General features: G+C 48.2%; 1 protein-coding gene across 6 annotated transcripts in view; it reads left to right on the forward strand.

The window, feature by feature from the left end:
• The window catches only part of Zc3h4 (zinc finger CCCH-type containing 4), a 40,141-nt gene that overhangs the window by 10,141 nt on the left and 12,706 nt on the right, over positions 1–17,294 (forward strand). For all 6 annotated transcript variants that reach the window (XM_027945798.2, XM_071605061.1, XM_071605060.1 and 3 more), the window contains 9 exons: positions 7,076–7,295; positions 7,549–7,659; positions 9,902–10,124; positions 11,344–11,495; positions 12,160–12,256; positions 12,359–12,498; positions 13,457–13,567; positions 15,628–15,739; positions 16,227–16,336. In XM_027945798.2, coding sequence (XP_027801599.2) covers positions 7,076–7,295; positions 7,549–7,659; positions 9,902–10,124; positions 11,344–11,495; positions 12,160–12,256; positions 12,359–12,498; positions 13,457–13,567; positions 15,628–15,739; positions 16,227–16,336 — 1,276 coding nt within the window. The remainder of the gene's footprint in view (positions 1–7,075; positions 7,296–7,548; positions 7,660–9,901; positions 10,125–11,343; positions 11,496–12,159; positions 12,257–12,358; positions 12,499–13,456; positions 13,568–15,627; positions 15,740–16,226; positions 16,337–17,294) is intronic.

Consider the following 17,294-nt stretch of genomic DNA (forward strand, 5'->3'; position numbering starts at 1 on the left):
CTAGCATGTGTGAGGCACTGGGTTCGGTTCTCAGCACCACATATAAATAAGTAAAATAAAGGTCCGTCAACAACTAATAAAAATATTAAAAGAAAGAAACTTGCACCCCGAGCATGGTAGCATACTCCTGGTGGCTACTCCTATAATCACAGCAACTCAGGAGGCTGAGATAGGAGGATTTCAGATTCCAGGCCAGCCTCAGCAATTTAGCAAAGCCCTAAGCAACTTAGTGAGACTCTGTCCTACAAGATTAGGAAGAAAAAAAAAAAAAAAAAAAAAAGAGGACTGGGGTTGTAACTCAGCAGCCCTGGGCTCAATCCCCAATACCAGGGAGGGAAAAAAAGAAACTTGCTCCTTTGGGCACAGTGGTGCACACCTGTAATCCCAGCAGCTCAGGAGGCTAAGACAGGAGGATTGCAAGTTCAAATCTAGCCTCAGCAAAAAGTGAGGCGTAAACAACTCAGTGAGACCCTGTCTCTAAATAAAATACAAAAAATAAGACTGGGGATGCGGCTTGGTGGTTGAGTGCCCCCGAATTCAATCCCTGGTCCCCCTCCAGAAAAAAAAAAAAAAAAAACTTGCTTCACAATGTCTTAGTGCCTCATTCTGCCATTTCTTGGAATATGGATTTAGTCTGTTTTCTGTTCATATGTCTTATTTTCTGTTATAAATTTTAGAGTGAGTTTTGTCAGTTGGCCTTTTTAAAATAAATTATTCTTTTACAGATAATTTCTGTTTAGAGCTGGGCATTGTTGCCGGTGATGGTGTTGCACGCCTGTAATCCCAGTGACTTGGGGGCCAACCTCAGCAAAAGCAAGGCACCAAGCAACTTAGTGAGACTCTGTCTCTAAATAAAATACAAAAAATAGGGCTAGGGATATGGCTCAGTAGTTTAGTGCCCCTGAGTTCAATCCCTGGTACAGGAAAAAAAAAAAAGACAGCACTGGGGTCAAATCTTTGTTCTAATCCTGCTGCTTCCTGCTGTGATCCTATGGGCAGATTTTTTTCCATCTGAGTCTTTTTGCTGGTCCTTTAAATGGGATGAAGTACTGCCTCGTGGGTTTGCTGATGTTTGCAGTCAGAGGAATACAAGCATGGTGCTGTAGAATATTAGCATTGACTTCTACCTGCTGCTTTGGGACTTCACAGCTCCCTTCAGGTACTCAGGCAGGCTTGGGAGTTCAGGAAAGCTGGGCAGATGGGGTGTGGTCTTGGTGAGTGACATGGAGATCCCACACCCTACACTTTGGTTCTTTGCTGGGAAATTAACATTGTCTTTCCCTCACAGTCTTCTCACATTGCTGAGGTGGTCCCACTCTAAGCTTTATTCATTCATTAAAAAAATATATATTATTTTAGTTGTGGATAGACACAGTGCCTTTATTTAAAATAACTTATCTATTTTTATGTGGTGCTGAGGATTGAAACCACTGCCTCATAAATGCTAGGCAAGCGCTCTGCCACTGAACCATAACCCCAGCCCCTAAGCTTTATTTTTTATTATGTATTTTCTGGTACCAGGGACTAAACACAGGGGTGCTGTACCACTGAGCTGTATCCCCAACCCTTTCAGGGTCTCACTAAGTTGCTGAGGGTCTCACTGAATTGCTGAGGCTGGCTTCAAACTTGAGATTCTCTTACCTCAGCCCCTCAAGTCACTGGGATTACAGGTGTATGCCACTGCACCTGGCCTACTTTGAGCTTTAACTTTTTTGGTATCAGGGCTTGTACCCAGGGGTGCTTAACCACTGAGCACATCCCCAGCCCTTTTTAAATATTTTATTTAGAGACAGGGTCTCACTAAGTTACTTAGGGTCTTATTAAATTGCTGAGGCTGGCTTTGAACTTGCAGTCCTCCTGCCTCAGCCTCCTGAGCCATTGGGATTACAGGCATGAGCCACTGCACCTAGCTTTAACTTTTTATCATGAAAATTTTTACCACACAAGTAAAGAAAAAATGGTATAATAAGCCACCATATACTCATCACCCAGTTTCAATAATTATCTGTATTTTGCCAATTTTGGCTTATTCCATTATCTTGTCCCCCCATATCTGGTGCCATATTATGGGCAGGTTTCCATGGAAATGTTGTGACATCACAGAGCAGGTTATGACTACACTTAAGAATTCTGAAGAGGGGAAGGGAAAGCGCCCATTTGCTCTTGGTTTCTGATTGATGAACTAGGTAGTAAGGATACTGAAAAACAAGTGCAAGACCCAGAGGTTTATTTCAAGAATTTCTTGGTTCTGAAACGCACTCAGTTTCCCCGCGGGGCTGCTCTACCACTTCCTAAATCAGGGAAGGTCGTGGGCGCAGCCCCTGAGCCAGTCTTCTCATGGAAAGGCCTGTGCCTTCGCTCTAGTGAGCGGCCGTCTGCAGGGTCAGATTGCGATCCTCGGCTCCTGCACTTAGGCTGGTCGTTAAACATTTGAAGAGGTGGAGCCTCCTTGTAATTTTTGTGATTTTGTCCCTAGTTAATGGGTCATTCAGAGCCTACCCAGGCAATTTGTTGAGAGTCTGGGCAGTTAATGGTCATAACCCTGACCTTCACATTAACCTAGCCGCCTCATGATCTTCAGGTAACAGCCACTGTTCCCATGAGCTTCCATCTTTCTGTGTTTGCCTCTTTTCTCCCTTGTAACCCAGGTAGAGCCGCAGGCCCCTGGCCCCTCCCAGCTTCTTCCAACCCTGTTGTTGCCATGTTGCAAGCTTTCTTCTCACAGGGGCCTTTGTCCCTTCTTCCTGGGTCTCAGCTCTCCCGTGTCTTGTCTTCTTGGGTAGTCACTAGGTTGCCTTCCAGTACTACATAGATTAGAGCTAAGGAAGGGGAGATGTTGATTTTTTTTCAGTTTGACCAGCAGGATTGGTTGGGAGAGAATGGTTGGGCACAGTTGGGCCAAGTGAGTGGGAGCTTGTTGGCTAGCAGGTAGCAGTGTCCCCTCAGAAAGGTGATGTGTGCTTCCCGGGCAGCATTCCAGCCATTGTAGGGTTGTCTACGTGAGGCATGCTGATTGTAACTGGGTTGCTTTTTTTTTTTTTTGATGCTGAGGATTGAACCCAGAAATGCTTAACCACTGGCCATATCTCCAGCCCCTTTTTTTATTTTTTATTTTGAGACAGGGTCTCTCTAAGTTGCTTGGGGCCTTGCTAAGTTGCTGAGGCTGACTTTGAACTTGAGATCCTCAGCCTCCTGGGCCGTTGGGATTATAGGTGTACACCATCTCGCCTGTGTACACCTACTGGTTCTTAAAACCAGTAAGTAACTAATATTTAACTTGTGTGTCTGCCCCATGACCAGGGCTTTATCCATATTATCTCATTTAGCCTTCACAGCCCTTGAGGTAGGTACTGCTGTTATCCCGTTCTTCAGACTAGAAAACCAAGGGTTGGGTCACATAGCAGGAGCACATGTTAGGGTAGAGGCCAAACTGGTGGAGCTTCTTGGGTCTGTAGGAAGAAACATGTGTGTCCCTTCCACCAGCCTGCTGTGGAAATGAGATCTCATTTCCAAGTACTGTTTTTGCCAAGTCTGTGGTATGTGATGAACCCTGCATGCTTCCGGGCCCTGTGGAGTTGGCTCAGTTGGTATTGGCCAGGCCAGGCGTCTAGATCTATTTTTTGACCCAAGAGGAGGAGCAGCCAGCTCTCAAAATGGAAACTTGGATGCCATGGAAGCTTTGTCCAGGAAGTTGGAGGCAGAGCTACCTCTTGGCCTCTTTTTATTTCTTCCTGGGGGCCAGTTCCAAGAGTTTCCCAGTGCAACTAATTTCTTGTCCCTGATGGCTCTGACAGTGGAGCCAGCTGTGGCCGTGTAGGGGCATTGCCAGTCTGGGCTGTGGGAATGAAGCGGTCTCTGTGCAGGCCGCCACTGCAGGCTTTCTCCCGTGTGCTTGTCTCAAGAGGGTTTGGCAGGTCTAGATTGAAATGATTAGCGCAGTGGGGCTTCTCCCACTTTTCTTGGGGGATTATGTCACAGTCTATTAAGCGTGCTCCCTTGGTATTTAATCCCACTCTGACATGGATTTTGCTGGCAGCCTGTTAAGTGGCACTGCTTAAACCTGGTTGCTGTTTTGTGAAGGCTGGCTTTGTGCAGTGGTGTGGATGGCCCTCAGGATTTCCCCAGCTCTCCCAGTGGGCTTGATTTCTTTTCTTTCTTTCTTTTTTTTTTTTTTTGTTGTTTCTGTTGAACAGAGTCTGAAGGAAATAACCAGACCTAATAACCTAATATTCATGCAGGGAGGGTGTCTCCTATGTAACTACCTGCAGAGGTTATCCTGGGACTCTGGGGGCTGAAGGCATGACAAGACTAGATGGCACTGGGAATGCCTAGCAGCCCATCCAATGTCACCATCCCAATGCCCCTTTATAAATCAGCAGTGATTTTTTTTTTTCTTTAATTCCTGTTTCTTTTTCAGCTTTTCTCAATTCTAGAAAAAAAAAAAAGTTCCAGGTTCTCCCTGCCTGCTTTGTGCAGAATGTGGTTGATTCGTGCCAAGCCTGGATGTGCCCATGACTGTTAGTTTAGGTAGGGCAAGGACTCTCTCCTTGGCTGAATGCTCCGTAGGCTGGAGCTGTGTGCTGTCCTCCCAGTCTTGATGAGGCCTTCGTAATGGACAGGCTTTCTTCTAGAATCATTCTGGATAGTGGTTAGGGCTTTTGAGTTCCACAGATTGTCTTTTGTCACGTCCCTCACCCTCCTATTCCTGTGTGTTAGATGTCGAGCAGCTGGCCCCTGCACCCTGGCATGTGGGCCTAGAGTGCAGGCCTCAGCGGACCCTAGGTAGGATCTTCCGCCTGTATCATGGAGACTGCTTTGTGGACGTCCCTCTCAGGCTGTCCCTTTCCACACTACAGTGAGGAGGGCCGTCTTCTCTTCAGCATTTTTGCATGGACTTGCAGCCTATGCAGTCTGTCCCCTGTTTCTCCAAGGTGTGGCTCTGGCCCGCCCACAGTATTCCCATCAGGGACACGCCAGTCAGTTGCTCTGCTCCAGGCGCCATCTCGCAGTGATTGCAGAGCAGGAAGTTTGCTGTGTCACTGAGTTTCTCTCTCAGGACCCAACCAGTTTCCCCAGTCAAGTGGGGTGTGTGTGGTGCTGGGGATGGAACCCAGGGTCTTGCACATGCAGACATACGCTGTGCCTCTGGCATGTGCTCATCCTCAGGTGGTGCTTTCAACGTGGGCGAGGCCACCCTGGCTGGTGTTGTGGGAAGCTGCCTCACTTGTCAGGAATGCTGCCCTCTGCCCCACCCTGATCCCACCTTTGATCAGCGTCTTCCTGTAGGGGCAGCTGGGGACAACATGGTGGTTCAGGAGGGAACAACATGAGCTGCACTTGGTCACTTCTCTTTGTTGTTTACTTTGAAATAGAAGAAAGAGCTTTGTGTCCTATAATCTGTTTCAGAAGTGGCCCTTGACCTCTGCCTCTGGGTATGTGCAGGGCTGGGCCACTTGGCATTGAAGCGAGACCTGTCCACTTTAAAATGGCTTGAGATTAACACAGAAGCCCCTCTTGAGGGCCTTCTTGGTGTTTGGGAGCATCCCTGAGGTGGGCCAAGGGAACAGTGCTGGTGAAAGGGCTGTGGAGAGTCCTCAGGAAGTGGCAGTTTGTTGCTTTTCCAGAGCTCACCTTAGAGCCTTTGGGGCTCCTGACTGGCTGATCTCCCTAAGCTACAGCCTCCCTACTGAGGTCCATTCCCCTTGGATTATCGCATTGGATCCTTGGCCCATTCCATTGCTCTTTTTTTTTTTTAATTGTAAATGGATCTTTATTTTTATTTATTTAGTATGTGGTGCTGAGTATCTAACCTAGGGCCTCATGCTGTGAGGCAAGCTCGCTCTGTCACTGAGCTATAATCCCAGCCCTCATTCTGTTACTCTTGACCTCACCTTCGTCTCTTTTTGTGCCCTAATCAATTGAGATGGAAGAGATTTTCATGCTCACAGTGGACCTTGCGGTGGTGGTCATTCATGAGGAATTTGGGGAGCTTTAAAAATTTTACTTTTTTTTTTCCTTTACCAACTTCTGTAGTTGTGAGAACTGTCTGTGGATTTGGCTTGAACGTTGGACTGCTTTTCTTCCTGCTCCCTCCTTAACCCTATTTCTCCCTCCCTCACCCCACCCATACATCCAGTGTCCTGCGGGTGGTGTCTTCATGTTTGGAGACCACTTTTACTTTTTAAAGTAGTGGGCCATCGGGGGATTGACAAAGCCAGGAACACTGTAGGAGGGGTCCAGAAGGGAAATGTGGAGGCCAGGCATGTCAGGAGGGAGAAGGCAGGGTCACCTACCAGGTGAGGACCTCATTAGGGGCTTGAGACATTTCCCCTCTGTGGTGTCCCTGTCCATCTGTGACCCCCAACCCCAGACCAGTAGTGGAGGCCAGAGCCTCTTCACCAGTGGTGATTGTGGGCCTTCTGTAGGCTGCATTGGTGTTCTGAGGCCTGTTTGTGGGCAACCAGAAAGCTGAGGGGTAGTCTTGGTTGAGAACCATGGCCCTCTCACCCTTGTTCAGAGGTAGAGCAGATGCTCAGCTGGCTGGGCGGCTCCCTGGGCCAGCAGGTCATTTTGCTGTGGGAGGATACAGTCGGGGTTCCCTGCGATCTGGAACTTCTGTGATCAGGGGAGTTTTGTAAATGCTCCAGAGCAGAGCTGAGTGGGTGCTGCATGGCAGGGCTTCTGGGAACCCTCTGACAGTACCCAGGGTGAGACTTTGAATTCACATGACCACAGAACCTGCCACTTTTCTTGTTTAAAACTCAACCTATGGAAAATCCCGGTGTGGGTTTGTCCCTGTTAGTGGCATAGCTTTCTCTTTGTGTCTCTCTCTGCTGGGAATGGAGCACCCACAAGGTCTCTGAGCTACGCTAGTGGTGGGGCCTTTAAATTCTAGGAGTTCTCTATGTGCACCCCTCCCAGCCAAGTTAGAATCCTAAGCACAGCCCTTCTAGAGAGGAAGGGTCTGTCTGGGGCTTGCAGCTCTTGTCCCATGGCTTTTGGGCCTCCTCCAGCCCAGAGTCCTTGGGTTCTGTCCCACCCACCGGTTCACGCTGACTTTGGGGTTGGTTTGTAGGGAAGATGGTGAGTTGGAGGAAGGTGAACTGGAAGATGATGGGGCTGAGGAGACCCAAGACACCCCCGGAGGGCCTGAGAGGAGTCGGAAAGAAAAGGGGGAAAAGCACCATAGTGACTCGGATGAGGAGAAGTCTCACCGGAGACTGAAGCGGAAACGGAAGAAAGAGCGGGAGAAGGAGAAGCGGAGGTCTAAGAAGAGGAGGAAATCCAAGCACAAAGTAGGTCCAGGAAGGCTCCTGCACCGGCCTGCCTGAGGGCACTCTCAATAATGATGTTTTTTTCCTGCCCTGAAGTGGGTAAAGACTTTTCTTTTAAAGAGCTTATGCTTCATTGCCACTGAGTGCCCCAGGTGAGGTCTTTTGGTTGGAGCACAGGGCCCTCTGGCACATTCCAGCCTTGCCTGTCCTGGGGCTGGCTGTGCCAGTGGCAGCCGGTAGCACATTGCTAACTCCACTTCCCTTGTCCTTGCAGCGCCATGCTTCTTCCAGTGATGATTTCTCTGACTTCTCAGATGACTCGGATTTCAGCCCCAGCGAGAAGGGGCACCGCAAGTACCGGGAATACAGCCCCCCATATGCTCCTGTGAGTGGCACTGCTCAGGGCCCCGCTGAGCTACCTCTGAGCTGCACCCCTAGTCCGCCTTTAAATTCTAGCAGTTCTGCCTATACTCCTCCCAGCCAAGATAGAAAAGACAGTGCTGGGGACTCTAAAAGAGGAAGAGGGGTGGCCTCCAGCCTCCCAGGGGTTATCCTGGGGCTCATAGCTCCAGTAGTCTACAGCTACCCACATTTATATGGATTTTAATTCTGTGATGTTAGGTATTGTTTCATCCTATGTTATAGATGAGGAAACTGAGTCTTTAGAAAATTTTAGGAAGGCTACCCAGTTGTCAGTAGAGGAGCTAGGATTTGAACCCAGGCAGTGGTTGATTTCCATAAGGCTCGCTCATGAGCCTTCTCGGCACATGACTCCCAGGGCTTCATCAGGATTCAGTGTGTTTCACTGCCTCAGGTCACAGCTGACTGCTTTTTGACATTCATAAGTGATCTTTTGTGAGAAGTTGGCAAGAGAATGAAATGGCCAGGAGAGTAAATTATCTCAAGGTTTGCGTAGTGGGAAGTTAAATACCCCATTACATCTCTGAGCTTAAGAACAAATTTGTGTTATTTGTTCAGAGTGTGTACATTTTTTCCACCAGAAAAACCCATAAGAAAGAAATCTATGTGAATTTTCAGATTCTGATAAGAAATGTTGAAAAGTTAGTAGCTCTTTTTAAAGCTGGAGAGACAGTATCATCCTATGACTCAGCGTCATCTATCATAGTGGAAGATTGTCCAATGGCATAGCTGAGAAGATTCAGATCTGAGAGAGGCCAGGAATGGAGGGCGTGGGCTTGAATTGTGAATGAGAGTTTTGAGGCCTTTTGAGATATGCTCAAGAATTTCTGAGCATGTCTATATATCTGTATTTTGAGTTTTACTATGACTATTGTAGATATTTTAGATCAATAGACTTTATTTTGTAGAATAGTTTCAGGTTTACAGAAAACTGAGCAAGCAGTGCAGGGTTCCCTTTGCTTGTCTTTCTCTTCAGTTTCCTGTTATTAACATATTGCATTGGTGTGATAAGTTGTTGTAATTCATGAACCTGCGTAGATACATTTGTATCCATCAGGGTCCAATCTGTTAGGGTCCTGTAGCTCTTTGGATTTTGTTACAGTTTCACAATAGTTTCACTGCCCAAAAAACTTTGCTGCAGACCACTGATCTTTTTACTGTCTCTATAGTTTTGGCTCTTTCAGAATGTCATAGCTGGAATCCTCTATAGCATTTTTGGAGTACCTTCTTTCCCTTAGCAATATGTTTGGGTTTTTGCTGTTGTTTTTGAAATGGGGTCTGCCTGTATTGCCAGCCTGGCCTCAAACCATCTTCTTGCCTCAACCTCCCAAGCAGCTGGAACTCTGCTTGTGCACCCTGTGCCTGGCCTTAGCACTATGCACTTACGGTTTCTGTGTTACTTCTCATTGCTCTGTAGTTCATTTCTTTTCATTGCTAAATGATGCACCATTGTCTGGGTAAACCACACTTTCTTAGTATAACTATTGAAGGACTTTTTTTTTAAGGATATCTTGGTTGCTTCCATTTGTATGTATGTTTGTTTGTTCTTCATCCAGCACTTTTTGGCACTAGGACACCTTTGTAAAACATCAATTGAAACAGCTGTCTAGTTTGACTAAAAAAAGCAGATCATTAAATTAAGTTCCCAGGCCATACAGGGAAAAACAAAATTTTTTTTGTACTAGGTATTGAACCTAGGGGCACTTTTAACACTGGGCTAGACCCCCAGCCCTTTTGACTTTTGTTTTGAGAGTGGGTCTCACTAGGTTGCTTCAGTTCTCACTGAGTTACACAGGCAGGCCTCAAACTTGAGGTCCTCCTGAATTGCTGGGATTGTAGGCTGTGTGCCATGGGCTCTAAAAAAAATTTTGACCGAGGAGCACTCTTCCTACCTATAGGCCCCTCCCCAAATGTTCTTGCTCTGCATTCTTGGAAAATACTGCCTCTTGCCCTTGGCTTTTCAGGGATCATGGGGTCTGAATCTCAGTTTTCTTTCAAGCGTTTTAGCTCTTTCTGAAAGACAGAAATATGTGGGCCCCCTGATAGATTGGTCTCCAGAGTGGTTGAGGCCCAGCAGTGGTCTCTACCCAGGGATAGTAGAGACTCTCAGATAAGTCAGTTCAGGAATCCTTGGGAACCTTGGTGGTTCTGACCCCAGTCCATGAGGGCTGACTCACCCTCTCTTCTTGATTCTCTCCTGGGCCCAGTCCCACCAGCAATACCCCCCATCGCACAACACGCCCCTGCCCAAAAAGGCCTACTCCAAGATGGACAGCAAGGGCTACGGCATGTATGAAGACTATGAGAATGAGCAGTATGGGGAGTATGAGGGGGATGAGGAGGAGGACATGGGCAAGGAAGACTACGACGACTTCACCAAAGAGCTGAACCAGTACCGGCGTGCCAAGGAGGGCAGCAGCCGGGGCCGAGGTGAGCCCTTCCAGCAGATTCTTCTCTAGGGCTAAGTGGTTGCTGGGCAGGGGCCACGAAGAGCCAGGCTGACCACAGGCCCTGCTCATGGAGCTCCTCATGTCCAGGAGGAGACGCAGGCAGCTGTTTAGGGGTGAGAGAAATAAATAAAGAAGTGCTGGGAACTACTCAGGGCACAGGGGCCAAGGTTAGCCACAGAGGAGTGTGGGAAGAGGATCCCCAGCTAGGCAGTGGCAGGGAGGAGGCGGGGAGGAGGCCAGCATGGCTGAGGGTGTTTTCTTTTTTAAATTCACTTTCTGGTCAGCTGTGAGGAAAGTGAGAAGGGACAGTTTAATGTCTCTGTCACCTGGACTACGGTAATAACAACTGGCTGTTGAAACCCTCAGTGGCACTGCCCATCCCCAGCCCTCCCTGCTCCCATTACCTGACAGTGCAGCTGCAGTCTGTGCAGCTGCCACCACCTCTGAACCTTGAACCTGTGGCCAGGAAGATAGGGAAGGGCTGAGCACTAAGACAGCAGCCCAGCCTAATCTCTTAGAACTGTCTCCTGCCAGAAGGGTAACCAGCCCAAGGGGCTTCCAGAATCTTACAGCTCAGAGGTTCTTAGCCTTGTGACCCTGCCTGAGGCCCAGCTTTTTGTTAGAGCGGCCTTCATTTGTGTCCCTGGGGCAGGCTCTGTGATTTGGGGAAATCCTCCGCTGGTGCTGTCCAGTGGCATTGGAATGTGAGCCACTCATCAGTTCTCATATTCTAGTGTCCACGTTGACAAAGTGACAGGAAACAGGTTAACAACCAGTTTGATCAACCTGTGTATTCAGAGTGTATTTCAGTATGAACTCAAAGCAGACACGTGGGATATTATACACTCTATCTCTTTTTCCCCCCACTAAGTCTTTGGAAACCAGTGTTTGGTTTGTGCTCTGTGCCTCTCTTAGCTTGGACTAGCCTGTTCCAGGTGCTTGTTGGCCATGTGTGGCTGGTGGCTGCTGTGTTGAACAGCTAAGTGGCCGGTACCCATGAAGTAGGGTTGTCAGTGCTGTAGTAGCTGTATGTCAGGAGTGCTGAGGAACCAGGGGACTTTTAATCTTCCCAGGGAAGCTGGGAGGATTCCTGAAGAAGCAGGAAGATGCAGTGATTGAGCGGCAGGAGATGAGTTATCTTCTTTCTTGCTGATGGGATCTGCTCTGATATCAGGCTCTCTATTCTAATCCCTGTGCAGGCAGCCGAGGCCGGGGCAGAGGCTACAGGGGCCGAGGAAGCCGTGGAGGATCCCGAGGCCGAGGCATGGGCAGGGGCAGCCGAGGCCGGGGAAGAGGCTCTGTGGGAGACCACCCTGAGGACGAAGAGGACTTCTACGAGGAGGAGATGGAAGTAAGGTTTTCTGTAGCCCTGGAGTGACAAGAATGTGGCTGGTGGGCTCTCTGGCTAAGGTGGAAGGACACAGGAACATTCTGAAGGAAAGGAAGGCCTTGAGTAGCTGGTTAATGTGGTTTAAAATGTTCACTTTGCATTAGATAAAACCTTCATATGGATAGAAATGGCAAAAGTATCTAATGGATACTTTTGAAGTATGAAGCAACCTTGTCCTTGGAGACAAGTTTCATTTATTCTTTCCTCTTTCTTTGTTTTTCTTTCTTTCCTGGGGCTTGAACCCAGGGCCTCACATATCTAGGCAAATGCTATATCATTGAGCTACATCCCTAGGCCCAGGAATATGTGTTTAGGCTCCTCGACCCTCAGAAGACATGCAGTGTTCTGTTCCTGCCTTCCAAGGTCACCATTCTGTGGCCTTTCTGAGCCAGGACACAATGAGCCGCCACTTTTTTTATAGCCAGACAGCTGTCCATAGTGTGCCTTACTGTTTCTGCCCAGTGGCTGGGAGGCAGGAGTCTCCCCAATGAGGGCTGCACAGGAAGGACCAGGACCACCCACTGTTGAGGCAGCCACACTCCAGTGCCTAGGAGGCAGGGTGTGTAGGGAATGTTCCTTGTTCCTCTGTGACACTCTTGCCATTTCTGTCTTTCTGGAATTCCAGTATGGAGAAAGCGAGGAGCCAATGGGCGATGATGACTATGATGAGTACTCCAAGGAGCTGAACCAGTACCGCAGGTCCAAGGACGGCCGAGGCCGAGGTGGGCAGGGGCCTCAGGTGCCCTGTGCTGCTGGGGGCTGGTAGCAGCTGCTGGACTCAGGCCCTGGGAAGGGGAGCAGGCTAACCCACTCTCATTCTGCAGGGTTGAGTCGAGGCCGGGGCCGGGGTTCCCGAGGCCGAGGGAAAGGCATGGGCCGGGGTCGTGGTCGAGGTGGAAGTCGTGGAGGGATGAATAAGAGCGGAATGAACGATGACGAGGACTTCTATGACGACGACATGGGCGTGAGTTGATCCTTGTTCTGAGCTGATGGTTTTGGCCAGAGCCCCTTCTGGGATTTCCGCGCTCCCTTTGATAGGGGTAATTGAACTCAAGAGATATTCTACCATCAAACCACATCCCCAGCCCCATTTATTTATTTTTTTATTTTGATATAGAGACTCACTAAATTGTTGAGGTGAGTCTGGCTTTGAATTTGTGATCCTCCTGTGCTAGCCTCTGGAGGTGCTGGGATTATAGGCATGCATCACCAGGCTCAGCCTTTTTTTTTTTTTAACCCCCTTTAATGAGTCATTCCTTGAGGCTGATCCTGCCCTCCTACTCCCATTGGCCCTCACCCCTGGGGCTGATGGTGTCTGTCCTGGGGACTCAGTGCTGGTAGACCCTTTGTATTTAAAACCATGTCTTCAGCTGGGAAAGTGGTACTGGCACAGACCTATAATCCCAGCAGTTTGTGAGGCCGAGTTCAAAACCAGCCTCAGCAATTTAGCAGTGCCCTCTAAGCAACTTAGCAAGACCCTGTCTCTAAATAAAACACAGAAAGGTGTAGGGATGTGGCTTAGTGGTTAAGAGCCCCTGGGTTCATTCCCTAGTACCTAGTACCAAAAAAAAAAAATGTCTTCAGCAGTATCTGCAGCGTCTCAGTGAGTCTGTGACGTTGGTGACCCATTCAGCTAGTCCACCAGGGTCTTAGAGGCTGGCCCATGCCTCCTCCTCTAGGAGTTGACATGTTCCCACACAGCTGTATAGAACTCAAGAGCCCAGCTGCCTGCAGCTCTGAATGCCAGAGCTTTCTCCTGTGTGCACCAGTACTCCCCACATGGGTTCAAACTCTGCACTCCCTTCAGGGTGGGTCAGAAGTGCTTGTCTGTGCTCTTGTGAACACCCTTCCCTTTGCATGCTCTTCCCATCTGCCCAGAGCTGCTCTTTTCACCCCCTTCACTTATTCTGCATTCTTCACAGGATGGTGGTGGGGGAAGCTACCGCAGAGGTGACCATGACAAGCCCCACCAGCAGTCTGATAAGAAAGGCAAAGTCATCTGCAAATACTTTGTGGAAGGGCGGTGCACATGGGTAAGAAGCAGGCTGTGTTGCCTCTGTGAATAACCTGGAGGTCATACTAACTGTTGTGGTGGGTGGACGAGATCGTGTGATGCTCTTTGTTCTTGGTGTTGATACCCAGAGACACCTGGGCAGGCCTGGAAGATTCGACTGACTTCTCAGAGTGAGGAGGACATAGAGCAGGGGAACATATTTTCAGTTTTAGGGATATTTTTTGGCCAAAGCTTTGATCCATCTGTATGGCTTCAGATGCATTTATAAGGGTCAGTGCTAATGTAAAGACGTGACGGGTCCTGATGGGCATTCAGGGATGCTGCTCCCATGCACGTGTCTTGGGAAGAAATAGGTACCTCAGAATAATGTGTAGCATATAAAACATTCTGTATTACAGTCACGGTTCATATTCTTTTTAGAAACTTGAATACATATATATATATACAAAGAAAATGGAGTAGCTATTCCTAAGTATAGAGGAAGCAGGTACAGAACAGCTTCTTTCTTTATTTTTTTATTTTATTTTTTTTCATGGGCACGATATCTTTGTTTATTTATTTTTATGTGGTGCTGAGGATTGAACCCAGTGCCTCACAGATGTGCGAGGCAAGCACTTTACCCCTGAGCCACAACTGCAGCCCCTCTTTATTTTTTTATTGGTGCATTATATTGTACATATGGTGGGATCTGTTGTTCCATGTTTGTACGTGCATACAGTATAACAACATAGGGGCTGGGGTTGTGGCTCAGTGGCAGAGCACTTGCCTAGCACAGGTAAGGCCCTGGGTTCAAAGCTTAGCACCACATAAAAATAAATAAGGTTAAGTTCTTAAAAAAAACCAACAACAACATAACAATATAATTTGGCCAATATCCCTCCCTAGCACCTCCCCACTCCCTGCTTTCATCTCAAACTCCTTGTCCCCTTCCTCTGTTCTACTGCTGTCCCTTTGTTTTTCATACAGTCACCTCTTTTTCCTCTGTAGTTTCCACATGAGAGAAAACGTACTACTCTTGACCTCCTGGGTTTGGCTTATTTTGCTTTACATAATGGTCTCAATTCCATCTGTTTTCCTGCAAATGACATGATTTCATCATTCTTCTTTATGTCTGAGTAAAGCTTCATTATGTATACATACCACATTTTCTTTATCCATTCACCTGTTGATGGACACCTAGGCTGGTTCCATAGTTTGGCTATTAACCTGGGTATGCATTTGTCACTGTAGTATGATGACTTTGTTTAGAATAATATTGAGGAATGGTATAGCTGGGTCACAGTGGTTCCATGCCTAATCTTTTGGGGACCCTCCATACTGGTGTCTATTGGTTGTAAGAACAGCTGCTTTCTTTATGTCAGTGATAGTAAGTGATTCCTGTAAGGGACTGAAGGCTGAGGAACAGAACAAGAACCTTGATTCCTTTTGTTTGAATTATGTTCAACGCCAAGTAAAGGAAAACCTAATTCTACTGGTTTCGACACAGTAGACATTTGTCTCTCAGAACAAGGAGTCTTGGGGGAATGGGCAGTAGAAGATGCTGTAGTGGTCATTGATATCCTGGGGACCTAGGTTCCTTCCTACTTTCTATTCTACCTTTTTAGAGCATGTGGCATTTATTCTCATGTTTGCATAATGGCTGCTGTGCCTCTGGGCATCGCATCCAAGGTCTAGGAGGAAGAAAGATGAGCGAAAGAAAAAATTTTTTTTTTTATTTAGGAAGTATTCTTTCTGGGAACTTTTGCCTATATTTTATTGCAAAGGAGGCTGGGAAATGAAGTATTTTTAGCTAGGCACATTTGTCCCCAAACAAAATTAGGGTTCTGTTAGGAAGGAAGAAGTGTGGTACTGGGTTGCAGGTAGGTGACTAGCCCTCATTGCCACGCAGCCAACAGTGAAAAATAGATGAAAACTGGGGGAAGACGGAGAAAAAGAAGAGAGTTGGAGAGAAGCAGCAGAGACAGTGGCATGGGGATGGGGCAAGGGCAGGTTTTAGCCTGCTGTTCCTTGGCTGTCCTTTCCAAGGGGCAAGCAAGGCCTTGCTGCCGCCACCTTACCTTTTTAGTGCTTCTCTTCCAGGGAGACCACTGTAATTTCAGCCACGACATTGAACTGCCAAAGAAGCGAGAACTGTGCAAGTTCTACATCACTGGATTCTGCGCCAGAGCCGAGAACTGCCCCTACATGCACGATATCCTTTGCCATCTGCGTCTGTTGCGTAGAGCAGCCGTGGCGCCCTTCATTATGCTTGGCCTTGTGCTGAGAGCTTTTTGGGGTCTTCATCTCACCTAACCCCACTTCTGCCCACGCCGGGTCAGCCAGGACACACGTGCCGTGTCCTCTCTCACATAAACTCGCAAGACCGGCCTGTGCCCAGTGCGTCTTTCTGAAAATTTTCCAACTGGCTTTGTAAACTTGAGCAAGTCATTTTACTTCCCACTCCCATTGAAGATCTGAGGACACAACTCCAAGGCCACCTTGGAGGGGCAGAAATTGCTCTGCAACAGGAGTCTGTAGAACCATGTCTTGTTTTGAGTAGCTGCCAACCACTGTGCAACCCTGAGCAAGTCACTTGACCTCTCTGGGTTTCTGTTTACTCATCTCCAAAACAAAGGGCATGGATTCTGTCTTTGGGTGGGTTTCATGAGTTGAAGTATTTGCCTTAATTTGTCATGAACGTGATTTTCCATGTAAGTTATACCACACCACTGGGAACTGCATCAATGGTGATGACTGCATGTTCTCCCATGACCCCCTCACTGAAGAGACGAGAGAGCTCCTGGATAAGGTAATGTCTGGGGGCCCAAAGCTAACAGGAACCAGGAAGCACCCCTTCCATTGCCTTGGCGCTGCAGCTTGCCCATCTGGCCTATGCAGGTCCAGAATTCCCAGTTGCATTGATGAGCTGCTGGGTCATTTTCAGAAGGCAACAGCGACTGCTTTCCTTTCTGCAGGGGAGTTGGCGTGGCCGTGTGTGGATATCTTGTTTCTGGCCACAGCAGGCTGTTGCTATATTCACTAGGGATAGCTGTGTAAAAGGAGTACCGCTTGGTGTATCTCCAGATACGGGTTGTGATCTCAGGATCACCTAGAGAGCAAGCCTACGATGTGCAGTAGCGCACGCCTTGGGTTCCAGCAACGGGAGAGACTCAGGCAGGAGAATCACAAGTTTGAGGCAGCGAAGTAAGGCCCTCAACAACTTAGATCCTGATGCAAAATGAAAAGAAAATTGAAAGGACTAGAGATGTGGCTCAGTGGTAAAGCACCTCTGCTTCAATCTCCGGTACTGGCAAGAAAAAAAGGAAAACAGCCCACGACACAAAGGAGGCAGTGGAAATGTCAGTGTTTGCTTGCAGCTTGTAGGGACCCTCATGCAGAGAGGGAGGGGGCAATGGGAGGTCTCTGGAGGAGGAAACTCCTCAGTCAGATGCCAGGATCCACAAGCCAAGTGACATCTGAAGCTGCTGGTGTCTGTAGTTTTCTGCCCGAGGAGTCAGTACTAGGGCCTGGGGTACTATGAACTCTTCTCTGACACACAGCATGTCCAGAGGGTGGAAGGAGATGGACCAGGATCCCTCGTCGCCTCCTAGTACACAACAGTCTTAGGAGATTGGCTGTTTTTGAAAAAGGGAAGGACTTAGACCATCAGTCCATGAGCCAGCTCAGGGAGCCCCTCCTTCTGCAGCTGCCTGACAAGCGGGCAGGTGCTTGGAGGCACTCATGCTGGTGGTCCTGTGTCCTGGGAA

Source organism: Marmota flaviventris, chromosome 18 (assembly GCF_047511675.1).
Source record: "Marmota flaviventris isolate mMarFla1 chromosome 18, mMarFla1.hap1, whole genome shotgun sequence".
NCBI lineage: Eukaryota > Metazoa > Chordata > Mammalia > Rodentia > Sciuridae > Marmota > Marmota flaviventris.